We start from the raw sequence: 14,689 nt of genomic DNA, 5'->3' as shown, positions 1-14,689 counted from the left end.
CTTCATTTAAGTAAGCCGAGATGTCAACCACTGTTCAAGAATATCATGTCATCGTTCTCTATATACTTAATTTTTTTCATATCTTAAGAAAATATAACTTTTCACTACCTAACATTATATTATATATCTGTTTATTGGCTAATTATGCCATTAGACCAGATTTCATAGTACAATAGTCCCCTCTTATCTGAGGGCAATACCTTCCGAGATCAAAGTGGATGCCTGAAACTGTGGATAGTACCAAATCCTATATATACTATGTTTTTTCCTGTACATACATACCTATAATAAAACTTAATTTATAAAGTAAGAGATTAACAACAACAATAAAATAGAACAATTATAACAGTATGCCAACATTGCTACTCTTGCACTTTGAGCTGTTATTAAATAAAATAAGGTTTTCTTGAACACAAGTACCATGATGATTGCTCTGATAACCTAGAAGGCTACTAAATGACTAATGGGCGGATAGCATCTACAGTGTGGATATGCTGGACAAAGGGATGATTCATCCCAGGCAAAACAGGGCAGGATTACAAGGTATTTCAGTGCACTCCTCAGAACGGTGTGCAATTTATGAACTATTTATTTCTGGAATTTTCCATTTAATATTTTTGGACTAAGTTGACCAAAGGTAACTGAAATCACAGAAAGCAAAACTTCTTTTAAGGAGGGACTACTGTCAATGAGTGCAAGGGACCTTGTCTCTTTCGTTCATCATTTTAGCCCCTGTGCCTTTCATATACATAGTAGATGCTCAAGAGGTATTTGTTAAATGGATATATGGGATGCGATGGGGTGAGTGAATGACAAATATTTTCCCCTTCCTTCTTTGCACAAGAGGTACTGAAGTTACCAGATAGTTGGAAAGGCCCAAATTAACTTTTTTGAGATGTAGAGTTCAGGTTTCCCCCTTCTTTCCCATTAATAACAATATATTGTGTAATTCATCATGATTACCTCAGTTAACCACAAATGGAGTAATTGCGTTGTTAAATTAGTACCCTCTTACAGTTACTATTCAAGGTAAACTTCTTTCCTTGGTAGCTAGTGACAGGAAAATCATTTGGGCTCATCATTTATTGATCACTTAAACCCACTAAGCCCATGCCACACTCCTGGTTGTTACCAACCTCCAGTGCTGAAAGAAGGAACTTAAGTCTGTCTGGAGTCAGGAAAAACAGAGACATATATAATGTTCTCCAAAAATTCTGCTTCTCATAAAGAGCAGTGAATTCAGAGTGTCTAGGAAAACAGGATTTTAAAATAAGGATTTAGGTTTAAGATGCCTCTCAGTTTCTTAGGGATGGGAAGTAAATTTTAAAAATTAGCATTTTTCTTTAATATAGTAGAACAATTTGGTTACTGTTTGATAACTTTATGCTAATTCATTGACTTTAATATATGAAGAAATAAAGGACTTCAAGAATAGCTCATAACAAACTGGGGGGCGTGGTGGCTCATGCCTATAATTCCAGTACTTTGGGAGGCTGAGGCGGGAGGATCACTTGAGGTCAGGAGTTCAAGACCAGCCTGGCCAACATGGTGAATCCCTGTATCTACTAAAAATACAAAAAGTAGCCGGGCATGGCAGCATGCACCTGTAATCCCAGCTATTCAGGAGGCTGAGGCAGGAGAATTGCTTGAACCTGGGAGGCGGAGGCATTGAACTGAGATCATGCCACTGTACTCCAGCCTGGGCGACAGAACAAGACTCCGTAAAAAAAACAAACAAAAACAAGAATAGTTCATAACCTTGAACGTCTTTGTCTGTTTTCTTCATAATTCCTGAGAACTTTTTAAAAATTCCTTTACCAATTTCAGTTGATTATCATGTACACCTAGAATATGGAAGTTTTTTTGTGCTTTTTATTTTGGGCCTCTTTTCTACCTTTATGCTTAACATTCAGCAATCTTCTGAACCGTATCTTGTTATTATCTGAGCAAATAATTTTCTTTCTGATTCAAAGAGGGTAAACTTACATAAGCTAATTTGTTTAGTCTTTTAAAAAAAAAAAATCACTGACATTAAATGAATTAATGTTTGGAGTTGAGTTGACCTAAATGATCCCTATTACAACATAGTAAGACCCCATCTCTACAAAAAAATACAAAAATTAACCAGCCTGGTGACACGTGCTTGTAGTCCTAGCTACTTAGGAGGCTGAGGTGGGAGAATCACCTGAGCCCAGGAGGTTGAGGCCGCAGTGAGCCATGATTATGCCACTGCACTCCAACCTCAACAACAGAGCCAGACCCTGTCTCAAAAAAAAAAAAAAACACAACATTGGTACCATTCAGAGACAGTGTCAGGTGGGGTGTTTGACTGGGTTGGTTCACCTATCAGATGGTAAAGTAGGTGTTCTTAGGTGAGCTCAAGGAAGAGAGAAATCTTCCCATGGAGCAGGACAAAAACTCACTTGATCTTGATTATCTATATTTATATGACTGTGAAAGTAGGACCATGAAAATTTTCTAATCTTTGGAGTTACCACTGTGAAGCAGAATTCACCAGTCCTTGAATTGTTCATCAGCCTATCTTGTGTTCCCTATAAATATTAATGTAGAATAGCCTTATCTTTCTTATCTACAAAATATTATTTTTATTAGAAGAATCTAAGTGTAAATCAGTAGCCAGAAATCAGAGATCTGATTTATTAGCTGTTCTCTCTTTTTATTTATATGTGGACTTTAATAATCATCATCATTATTATTATTACAGGCCATGGTTGCTTGTTATCCGGGCAATGGAACGGGTTATGTACGTCATGTTGATAATCCAAATGGAGATGGAAGATGTGTGACATGTATATATTATCTTAATAAAGACTGGGATGCCAAGGTATGCAACTTAATTGAGCATTTATTTTTTTCTTACAGAAGCATTACGTTCATACTTCTGATAGGTGAGACTGTCACAGACACAGTTAAAAATTTTCCTCTTAAGTTTGTTTCAGTCTCAGGTATTAGGAGTGGATTTTTGTAAAATGAAACAAATACTAGTCTAAGTTATACAACATAATACCTGTAGTTAACAATGTAGTGTTGTGCACTTAAACATTTAAGAGAGTAGATTCCATGTTCAGTGTTGTAAACACACACACACACGCGCGCGCACACACACACACACGAGGTTAAGGGAAGGGAAACGAACTTTGAGAGGTGATGGATATGTTTATTATCTTGGTTGTGGTGTGTCACGGGGGTGTGCATATACATTCAAACTCATCAAATCGTAAATGTTAAAGATAGGCATTTTTGTATATCAGTTATAACTCAATAAAACCATATAAAAAAGTACTGATAAATCTTTAAAAGTGGATTCATTTATTTTCAGATATTAGAGCATTTATCTAAAATCTAACTTTTTTAGAAAAGTGACCTTTATTAAAATATTTTCCTTTTAATAGTTTTTAGACAAACACTTCTGAGAACAGTTGTTTTATAATGGCTTTGGGGGAGATTATAGATCATTGTTAAGGAAATAAGGATTATTTGCTGTGTTATTCTTTGCATTTTTGTAAAAATATTGTATGGCATTGAGTTGTTTAATTGAATATTGGAGGCAGGATTCAGTCTTTCCCTGATTATTAAAAAACTGGAATTTTATCAGTACTGACAAGCCCTGTAAAATCAATTAGAATGTACAGTATATTTAATCTCTCTTGTTTTAAATATATATTTTCTTAATATTAGCATGAGTCTCATTAAATTTAAATGATTTTTTTAAATATGTCATGTATTACTACAGTAGAGACTGTACAGACTAATTTTTTGGTTGATTTTTTAAAATCTTAAGTAAAATATTCAAATAGAAAAGTGGCTTGTGTATAGTTCAGTGGATTTTCACAAAGTGAACATACTTGTGTAGCCAGGTGTAAAGGTCAAATAACCTTTAAAACACCTCTTTCTCTGCATCCCCCAAAACACACACATGGAAACTGCCTGAGTCTTAAATGTACAAAAACCTAATCCTACCCTAAAAAGTGTTTTAAGTTTAGAATATGCTCACAGTGCTCCAGTAATCTTTTTAAAACACACACTGATTTGAAGAGTTTTCTCTGCCCTAGTCCAGGTTCAGAATGGAGCTAAACTTTCTGCTAAGTATATATTGAGGCATTATGTCAACAAGCATGGTTTTTCTGTTACAGCTTTCGAAGTTTGAAGTAGAGAAATAAATTTTGTAATTGAATTTGAGCTCAAGGCACAAAACAGATTGGTGTAACTTTAGTTAAAATTTAAAAATTGACTTTTTTTCAGATTTTGTGAATAGCTAGAAAGCTAGAACTGTGTTTCATCAACTTCTAACTTCTAGATTTTGTTGGGCTTTTTCTAGGCTGATCTTACAATTTCTATAAGACTTAGGGTCATTAATATGTAGGTTTTAAATTAGGACATAGGCAGAAAAACATCCCTAGTGTTTTTATATGTGGAATAGAAGTTTTCCGTTGCAAGATTGCACTGAATATGTAGTGTGCCAGATGTTCTGGATGCTAGGGATATAGCAGAAATGGAATTAGCCCTGGCAGAGCTTAGGATCTATTGGAGGATACAGATCAGAAAGATTGACAGTTACAGATAGTTATGCAAAGTGTCAAGACAGATTGCTATGAGAGCACACAGGAGGGCCACCTAATTCAGAGGAAGAAGAGTGGATGTGTCAAGTAGCCATTTCTCTTAAAACATTTTCAGCAGGTCACCTGTGGTACTCCCAGTGACTTGAGTCAAAGGGAAGGGAGCAGGAAAAAAGGAAAGAAAACATGTTCTCAGTTTGGAGGTTCTTCAGATATTTGCATATAGCCTGGGGAATCACTCGGAACAACACTGGAACCTGAGGAGGTTGGCAGGGGTATCAAAGTAGCTAGAATTTAACTTACCTGATGGTGAGCCTGATAAAGCTTTAACTGTAGATTCTAGGTTTAGGCTCAAAGTCCATGCTGTCCTGACCAGGTGTTAGAGTTTCTTTCAATTTTAAGAGTCTACCTGCTTCGGAGTGTAGTTATTCAAGAGTAAGGAGCTACTTGGTTGGTTGAGTTTTGCCTAGCCCCAGATGTTAAACACCACAAGGACAAAGTCTGTCTGCATTATTCCCTACTCTGCACCCAGAGTCCACCACAGTTCCCACTGTGATTTGATGCCTAGTTGGTGTTTAGGTAAATAATAATCCTTTATGGATAGAATCAAGTTTCACAAGCAGGTGGTGCATCAAGCCCAATCTGGAAAGGGAGAGCCACAGGTTCTAATGGACTACATGCTGATGGTGATGGTGATGATGACAATAATGATGGTCATAATAAATGATGACACTTTCTACTGATATACTGAATTATTTAAATGAGAGGTATCTGTGACTATCCTATTGTTTATTGAAATTTAAAGTATGGTAAACTCTTTATTTGACATAATCTATTTCTAATAATAATTTTTTCAAAATTTCTTGAAGTCTATTTCAAGAGTGGGTTAAGCATATCATTAGCATAAATAAATGTTTAGTAGTTTTAAAAACTTTCAAGCATCATTTTAAGACTTTTAAATTCAGATAACATTCTTGTGTTTCATCGGATACTTATAAAAATCCCTAAAATGGCTGGGCACAGTGGCTCACAGCTGTAATCCCAGCACTTTGGGAGGCTGAGGTGGGCAGATGACCTGAGGTCAGGAGTTCGAGTTCAGCCTGACCAACATGGTGAAAACACATCTCTACTAAAAATACAAAAATTAGCCGGGCATGGTGGCGCATACCTGTAATCCCAGCTACTCAGGAGGCTGAGGCCGGAGAATTGCTTGTACCTAGGAGGCGGAGATTTTAGTGAGCTGAGATTGTGCCACTACACTCCAGCCTGGGTGACAGCGAGACTCCATCTCAATAAATAAATAAATAAATAAATAAATATCCCTGAAATAAGAGCTAAATTTTTCCTTGCATCAATGCATATACTTTTAAAATTGCAGCTCATCTTCATACTTTATTAATTGAGATGTATTTGTGAATAATCCAATTAAGACATTGAAATTGTCTCTTTTTTTTCCCCTAAATTTAATCTTGTAGCATTTTTGGTTACTCCTACTTACAGATTTGTCTCTCTTCCTAGGTAAGTGGAGGTATACTTCGAATTTTTCCAGAAGGCAAAGCCCAGTTTGCTGACATTGAACCCAAATTTGATAGACTGCTGTTTTTCTGGTCTGACCGTCGCAACCCTCATGAAGTACAACCAGCATATGCTACAAGGTAGTATTCCTTTTCAGAAAAAATTGGTTTAGAGTATGGTAGGACAGGAGGGAATCTGTAGAGTAAACTTGAAAGCTTTCTAATGAGTATTTTCCTGCCAGGTACTTTTCACAGTCATTTTAATTTGAATAATTGTATAAGATTTATGTTGCACAGTCATCTGAATTCAAATAATTGTATAAGACTCATTAACAGTTAGTACTAAATGTGTCTTTCTCTGCACAGCCACTCTGAAGAAAGGGAAGCACAGGCCCTCCCATCTTTCTAGCACTCTCTCCTTGCTTAGTGCATCTCTTAACTACTATCCATTCTTTGATTTTTGTAAGAGTATTTTACTTGGGAGAGAGAACGATCAAGAAAAGGAAAAGGATTTTTTAAAAGGTGGTGAGGGACAAAAGAGAGGGACAACATAGGAAAATGGATACATAGTAGAAAAATCAGAGGTAACCAGAGAGTAGAAGTGAAGAGAAAAACGGAAGAAAGAAAAGTAGAGAACAGGTTACCATGTGTGGCAGTTAATGTTAGGAAAATGATCCTATTAGTTTTACAAATAGTGAACATCTGTTTCATTATACTTTTTCTACAGGGTATTTGCAGCCTATTATGTTTAGTGCTTTATTTTAAATGCTTTTTTAAAAAACATTTATCCTGACTCAAAATGCTCTGGCTGTCAAAACGAGATATTGTAGACATTATCATGAAAGTAAATATTTGTAGAAAAATAGTACCGTTTTTAAAATACTTACTTTTTATTATGGAAAGGTCTTGGAACATTCTGATAGTGAGCTCCTGGCATTCATTTGCTGTATCTGGCTTAGGAGATGCTAGGGCGGCGAGAAGAGGCACAGGCTTAGATGTGCTGGGTGGAAAGTTGGCGTTAGTAGTGATGGTCGACTCTAACGACTTGATTATCAGCTGTACCTTTTTTCTTCCTGCATTCTGAGATGTGTTGCCTGCATCCTAATTCACATAATAAGTAGCAAGCTAAGCAGGTTGTAGCCAGAGATGGTAAGAAATCCTGAATGGAAACCAAAGAAAGACTGTCACATCCCATGATGTGCCCTTTTCAATTCAGTGTCTCTTCCCAGTGGCATCCCAGTGCCGTCTCTGCCCCCTGCTGCTTCTGTAAAGATTTTCTGACCCAGAAACTGCCTCATAGACCTTCCTTTTCATGAAATCTTGAGTGTTTGGTTGTGTCCTTTTTAGATATATAAATAACAGACATTTGGGAGTTTATAGTAAATAAATGCCAGATGACATGGAGGCTAGGTGCTACAGGAGTTAAGAGGAATGAAGGTGGTGCTACATTGGAGAGATGGGCAAGTGCGCCTTGAAGGGAGAGGCTTAGCTGGCGTAGGTGAGGAGAGGCAAGGAGTGCAGTCGTGTTAGTAAAGTTCTGGGGGAAAAAGCGTAGTTGTTCCAGTTAAGGCACAGAAAATCATGTGAGGAAAAGGATTCTTGAAGTAGAATCCTATTCTGATCTTATCTAGAATGGGTGATAAGGCTGGAAAGTTAGAATGACATAAGGTAAGTTGTTGATCCAGATAGTAGAATTCTGATTGCTAAGTAACTAAAAGTTTAGGGCATGGGCAAAAGATACATACAATTATGTATCTGAGCCCTTTCCGATTTCCAGGGCCACCCGAAAGTAGAAGAAGCCACATGGTAAGAAAGGTAGTGGCAGTCTGGAAACAGCAGAGTCTGGTCTGGAAGTCAGGAGGCCTCCTTAGATCTCAGCTCTGTGATTCACCAGTGGTGGGGTCTGTACACCTCAGACTCCCAGTTGTCCAAACTCCCAGACTCTTTACTTCAAAATACGTTACGTGATTTTTCATTCTATCATATTTACTGGCTCTATATCTGATCAACGTTGCTTTTTCCCCTGTGACCACTGGCCACAATCCACAATATATTTGAACTAATTGCTATATTCTGCCTAGGAACTGGTGATTTGTAGTATACTTTCACTTTCTATAGCATTTGTACATTTTCCCCATTATTTATATCAGAAGGTATAACTATGTCTTTTGTAGTATTTAATAAACCAGAGATGCCTCACTTATTGGTGGAATGAAATATTCTAAGTAAGTCAGATTTTCAGAAAAATGAAGTTTAGACAAAGTTTAAACACAAAACACAGTATAATTGCTTTGATAAAAATCCTTAAAACTTCTTAGTGTAATTTAACTTTGTCAAGGTTGTAATTGTAAACATCCATCATTACTCTTTGCTATAATGTAGTGATGTCCTCAGGGACTGTTGAAACTGTTAGCCTGCAATGCCTTGAGTCCTTTTATCTGTTTCTTTTCTTTTCTTTTAGTACTTATGCTATTGATAATGTGCTTTTTCTGTAACAGCCATTCTTTTACCCTTTCATTGTCTCTTTTTTTTTAAGATGGAGGCTCACACTGTCGCCTAGGCTGGAGTGCAGTGGTGTGATCTCGGCTCACTGCAACCTCCACCTCCCAAGTTCAAGCGATTCTCCTGCCTCAGCCTCCTGAGTAGCTGGGGCTACAGGCATGTGCCACCACGCATGGCTGATTTTTTTTTTTTTTTTTTTTTTTTTTTAGTAGAGATGGGGTTTCGCTGTATTGGCCAGGTTGGTCTTGAAGTCCTGACCTCGTGATGCACCCACCTCGGCCTCCCAAAGTGTTGGGATTACAGGCGTGAGCCATCGTGCCTGGCCTGTTGTCTCTTTCTGATCTGCAGTTCCCTGGCAAAAAATAAGTAATTGAAATAAGTGTTAAGAAAGTCACAAAAACTCATCAACTTCAGGCATCAATTTTAGCCTCCCCTGGTTCTCAGCTATACTCTTTAGCACCAAGGTTACTGTATAAATAAGCTGTTAAATTTATCCTTTGATATCATTCCAATTTAGGCATAATTTTGGCATTACAAGTTTTAATATACCATTGCAGCAAAATACCACTTTTTCCCCGCAGTGTGATCATTCTTATCCTATTCTAAATTTTCTTTTAGGTACGCAATAACTGTTTGGTATTTTGATGCAGATGAGAGAGCACGAGCTAAAGTAAAATATCTAACAGGTAAACGTCATTTGGGGCCAGGATATATTGGTACAGAAATACCCTGCAATTAGGTGATGCTTTCAGGAAACTCAAGCATAGTCTTTGTTAACACCACGAATACTTACTTTTTGTTTTTTATCAGATTTCTTATTTGCCTTGTTTTTTAAGAAGACTTAAGTCATCTTCATTGTTATCTTTAACCAAAAAAATTGTCAAAGGATGCGGAAAATTTGAGGCAAAGAAGTCTGAGTAAATTATTCAAATACAAACTGAGTTTTCTGTGATTATCCTTTTCAGTTAAAGGCCACTTAACTCTAGGTAACGGCCATCTGGTTTCCTCTCATTCACTCCTTAAATTAATACCCTTTCCTTTTCAAATGTATGTGCTCTAAACAGTACTCTAGGTCTTCCATGTTAAATGTAGACATGAAGAAAATTAATACAAAGAAGATGAATTGAAATGCCAAAATCAGTAAGTGACACGACATGTAGATTCCCTATCTGCTAATGGTGTACATAGGTCAGTCAGCACTCCTGTACTGAACCTGAAGATCCTTCAATTATGCCAGTTCCCCTTCTTTTCCACTTATGGACTGCCTCTCCAAGAGCAGGGGATCTGTTTCCCATCTGATGGACCACTTACCTTCTTTTCTTTAACTCTACTTTCTATCTCCAAAAATCCACTGAGTATTCACATTACTGATTAGCTGTGTCTTCCAGAGCCATTGGTAATTGCACGTCAACCTTACATAAAAATGGACTATTCATGCATTTTCTATGTATTTTTAAAGCCATTATTTGTGGCAGAAGCTCATTAGCGTGCTTTCAGAGACACTGAACACTCTGTTGAAGAAATTCAAATGGCTTTTAAAATAAAAAGACAAAATCATTATCTCTGTGTAGAGGATAGTTTTATCCTTGAAGGTTTACTATTCGAAACCTCATGACAATAAAATGCTGAGGGAAGTTTTTGAAAGTACAAGTGTGATAGTTTTCAGATGATGTTTGCAAAGTTGAAATATTGTCCATACTATTAGGAATTCAGTGGAATGCAGTAGCAGAACCTCTCTGGTGCTTAGCAAATGAATGAATTTTTTTTTTTTTTTTTTGCCTTGCAGGTGAAAAAGGTGTGAGGGTTGAACTCAATAAACCTTCAGATTCAGTCGGTAAAGACGTCTTCTAGAGCCTTTGATCCAGCAATACCCCACTTCATCTACAATAATTGTTGACGCTATTTGTTAACTTGTGAATAAGAATAAATGGGATAAAGAAAAATAGACAACCAGTTCGCATTTTAATAAGGAAACAGAAACAACTTTTTGTGTTGCATCAAACAGAAGATTTTGACTGCTGTGACTTTGTACTGCATGATCAACTTCGAATCTGTGATTGCTTACAGGAAGAAGATAAGCTACTAATTGAAAATGGTTTTTACGTCTGGATATGAAATAAGTGCCCTGTGTAGAATTTTTTTCATTCTTATATTTTGCCAGATCTGTTATCTAGCTGAGTTCATTTCATCTCTCCCTTTTTTATATCAAGTTTGAATTTGGGATAATTTTTCTATATTAGGTACAATTTATCTAAACTGAATTGAGAAAAAATTACAGTATTATTCCTCAAAATAACATCAATCTATTTTTGTAAACCTCTTCATACTATTAAATTTTGCCCTAAAAGACCTCTTAATGATTGTTGCCAGTGACTGATGATTAATTTTATTTTACTTAAAATAAGAAAAGGAGCACTTTAATTACAACTGAAAAATCAGATTGTTTTGTAGTCCTTCCTATCTTACACTAATTTGAACTCTTCAAGATTGCTGCTTTTTTTGACATTGTCAGTAATGAAACCTAATTGTAAAACAGTTGCCATTTACTACCAATAACTTTTAGTTAATGTTTTATAAGGAAAAAGACACAATAAGAAGAGTTTAATTTGTTTTTTCATTGTTTGTTTTTTGAGACAGTCTTGCTCTGTTACCCAGGCTGGAGTGCAGTGGTGCATTCTCAGCTCACTGCAAACTCCGCCTCCCAAGTTCAAGCAATCCTCCCACCTCAGCCTCCCAACTAGCTGGGACTACAGGCACACACCACCATGCCTGACTAATTTTTGTATTTTTAGTAGAGACGGGGTTTTGCCATGTTGCCTAGGCTGGGGTTTAAGTTAAATTTTTTTAAAAACTAAAGTGACTGGCACTAAGTGAACTTGAGATTATCCTCAACTTCAAGTTCCTAAGATAAGGGCTTTCTTAAGCTTTCAGGTATATGTATCCTGTAGATGTAGACAATAATGTCCCATTTCTAAGTCTTTTCCTTTTGATTCTCCTTAAATTGATCGTACTTCCAAATTTGCTGTTACGTTTTTTTCCTAATGCTGTGATCTGTCTGATCTGCAGACAAGAACCTTGTCTCTGTTGAAGAGCATCAGGGGGAGATTATGTACACATTGAAACCGAAGTGTGTGGTTACTGACTTAATGTGCAGTAACTCCTCACATATCTGTTAAGGCATTTCCCAGATGTGATGCCAGCCGCCTTACGTGTACTGAAAGATGTTTAGCTTAGAAAAAGCAAAACAGGTGCAAAATCAGATAATTTTATTTTGTTTCATGGGTTTTATTTACTTTTTAAACAACGAAGGAATATTAGAAAATCACACAAGGCCTCCCAGACTTGTTATGTAAAGAATGAATTGGGACGGATGGCTTAGACTTCACTTTCCTAGGCTTTTTAGCAAAACCTAAAGGGTGGTATCCATATTTTGCATGAATTATGGGTGTAAGACTTTGCCCGCTTAGGTTTTCTATCTCTGTCCTTGATCTTCTTTGCCAAAATGTGAGTATACAGAAATTTTCTGTATATTTCAACTGTTTTTAGCATCTGTATAGTTTGTATTCAATTACAGACCTTTTCTATGGGAAGCTCAGTAATTTTTATTAAAAGATTGCCATTGCTATTCATGTAAAACATGAAAAAAAAATTGGGTAGTGAAGCCAACAGTGTGGACTTAGGGTGAGATTGAATGTTCAGTATAGTGACCTCACTTAGGAGAATTTGCAGGAGAAAGTGAGAGTTTCTTGTGGTTTTTTCCTCGCCCATATTCAGTTTTGTTCTACTTCTTCCCCTTCCTTCCAGATGATAACATCACTTCTCTACAGTAAGTGCCTCTGCCAGCCCAACCCGGGAGCGCAAGTTATCTTTGCCATCTGGTCTATAGTACAGTGCGCGGCATTAGGCCACAACTCAAAAGCATTATCTTTTTTAGGGTTAGTAGAAATTGTTTTATGTTGATGGGAGGTTTGTTTGATTATCAAGATGTACAGCCACAGCCTTTTAATTTGGGAGCCCCTGTTGTCATTCAATGTGTACCTCTACAGTTGTAAAAAGTATCAGATTCTACTATCTGTGGGTTGTGCTTGCCAGACAGGTCTTAAATTGTATATTTTTTGGAAAAGTTTATATACTGTCTTGGAAATCATTGTGAAAAGATCAAGAAATCAGGTTGGCCGTTTCTTTAATATCCATTCATTTCATGTTAGTGGGACTATTAACTTGTCACCAAGCAGGACTCTATTTCAAACAAAATTTAAAACTGTTTGTGGCCTATATGTGTTTAATCCTGGTTAAAGATAAAGCTTCATAATGCTGTTTTTATTCAACACATTAACCAACTGTAAAACACAGACCTTTATCAATAGTAGGCAAAGATTTTCAGGATTCATATACAGATAGACTATAAAGTCATGTAATTTGAAAAGCAGTGTTTCATTATGAAAGAGCTCTCAAGTTGCTTGTAAAGCTAATCTAATTAAAAAGATGTATAAATGTTCTTGAAAACATTATGGTGGTTATTTCCAGCTGTCTTTGTTTTTTAATCCTTTATCATACATTGGCTTTCCAAATGATCCCTTTCATCAGATAAAGCTTTTCTGGCTTAGTGTAGAACATTTGGTGTAACTTTCTATAAATGACAATGAAGGAAAGAGAACAGTAAACATAGGAGTTCAACAATTTTAGAAACATCCCTGGGGTCATTGGACTGTGTGTGGGATCCATGAATTCTGTTTGGATTCTCAGCACTTGAATTCTTGCCCTTGTAATAGGATTTTAAAAATTATTTTAACATTCATAGCTGTTGACAGATCTGTATCACCCCTCTGCTGCAAAAGGAAGTGGGGTTAGGCATTTATCTCTAATTGTCATAGATGTACCATTGTGTATATGCAAAAAAGTTTAATTTGTGTGGTCATACACTAAAATATGAGAGCTCTTATTAAGGTGAGATCAAAATACATGTTTATACATCTGTTATTTAAAAAAAAATTTCCCATGGTGTTATTTTCCAGCCTTAGAACATTTGGGAATTGCATTGAAATATAGCTGGGTGGATTGAAGGAAAGGGCAAATGAGTTTGAGATGAAGTTTGAGATGTGCTTTTTGTATATAAAAAAGCCTTAGGTCTCATACACCTTAAACAGTTGTATGAGACCTAAATGAAATACAGTGTGCAAAGTACCTTACAATGCATGGAACAAAGTAGGCCTTCAACAAGGATTATTCCCCTTTCCTTTAACAATATGGTAGCATAATTGCAGAGAGAGAGAATTGGGTTAATGAACTTTGAATAGCTAATGGTTTTATCAGTTGTAAATGTGAATCATTTGGAAGCAGGAGTGTTGTTTTTATTAATGACAGGTCTTACTTTATAGCTTAGATTTAAATTAAATCACTGGTGGAAGGCACTGCGTCAGATTATTTTCCCAAAGTGCATGTGATCCAAGAAAGAGAGCTGTATTTGGGTATGAACTGCAATGATACATATTTATGTCATATCTAATAACATAATTGTATGTTGGATTTTTTCAGTTAGTTTGTAAATATTCAGAAGTAACTATCTAGTCTCCATTGCTTCAAAGATAATTGTTTAGACTTCTCAGGTCATGAATTTATCCCCCAGATTCTGTTTTTGGTTTGAATTTTATCTGAACCATGGCGATGCGCAAGTATGTACCATGGAACCAGTGAGATGTGTGCAGGGCATGGCCTCGTGAGCTGGAAATAGTTTCATAAGTAGAACACACTACATGTAAGCCACTTCACAAGATAGGGAGAGCCTAAACAGCTGCGAGTAGCTGAAGCTCTTTTTATTAAGTAATTACTAAACAATCGTCAAAAATTATTGATAATTTTTGCTCTGAACAAGATACCCTTGGGGTCAAAAAGTTACTGGATAAGGTCTTTACTTCATTGAGATTAGGATGTTTTCTGCCAAAATTATTCCAAATGTCTTCTACAAAATATCTTTACACTTTTTTTTCCTAGTACATGCAAAATGTAGGCAAAGCAAATTTTGTCTCCATTTATAATTGAAACAGGATCAGAGAAGTGACTTGCTCACAGTCACAAAGCTTGTAAATGGTAGAGAGC

General features: G+C 36.4%; 1 protein-coding gene across 1 annotated transcript in view; it reads left to right on the top strand.

The window, feature by feature from the left end:
* Positions 1-13,104, top strand: part of EGLN1 (egl-9 family hypoxia inducible factor 1) — a 59,486-nt gene extending 46,382 nt beyond the window's left edge. The window contains exons 3-6 of the mRNA XM_025383254.1: positions 2,726-2,845; positions 6,096-6,232; positions 9,212-9,279; positions 10,380-13,104. Of these exons, the coding sequence (XP_025239039.1) occupies positions 2,726-2,845; positions 6,096-6,232; positions 9,212-9,279; positions 10,380-10,444 (390 nt within the window). The 3' untranslated portion in view covers positions 10,445-13,104. The remainder of the gene's footprint in view (positions 1-2,725; positions 2,846-6,095; positions 6,233-9,211; positions 9,280-10,379) is intronic.
* The last annotated feature ends 1,585 nt before the right edge of the window (positions 13,105-14,689 follow it).

The sequence above is a fragment of the Theropithecus gelada genome, chromosome 1 (assembly GCF_003255815.1).
Source record: "Theropithecus gelada isolate Dixy chromosome 1, Tgel_1.0, whole genome shotgun sequence".
NCBI classification, from domain to species: Eukaryota; Metazoa; Chordata; class Mammalia; order Primates; family Cercopithecidae; genus Theropithecus; species Theropithecus gelada.
The sequence above is the reverse complement of the archived record's forward strand: the minus strand, read 5'-3'. Positions and strand labels throughout refer to the sequence as shown.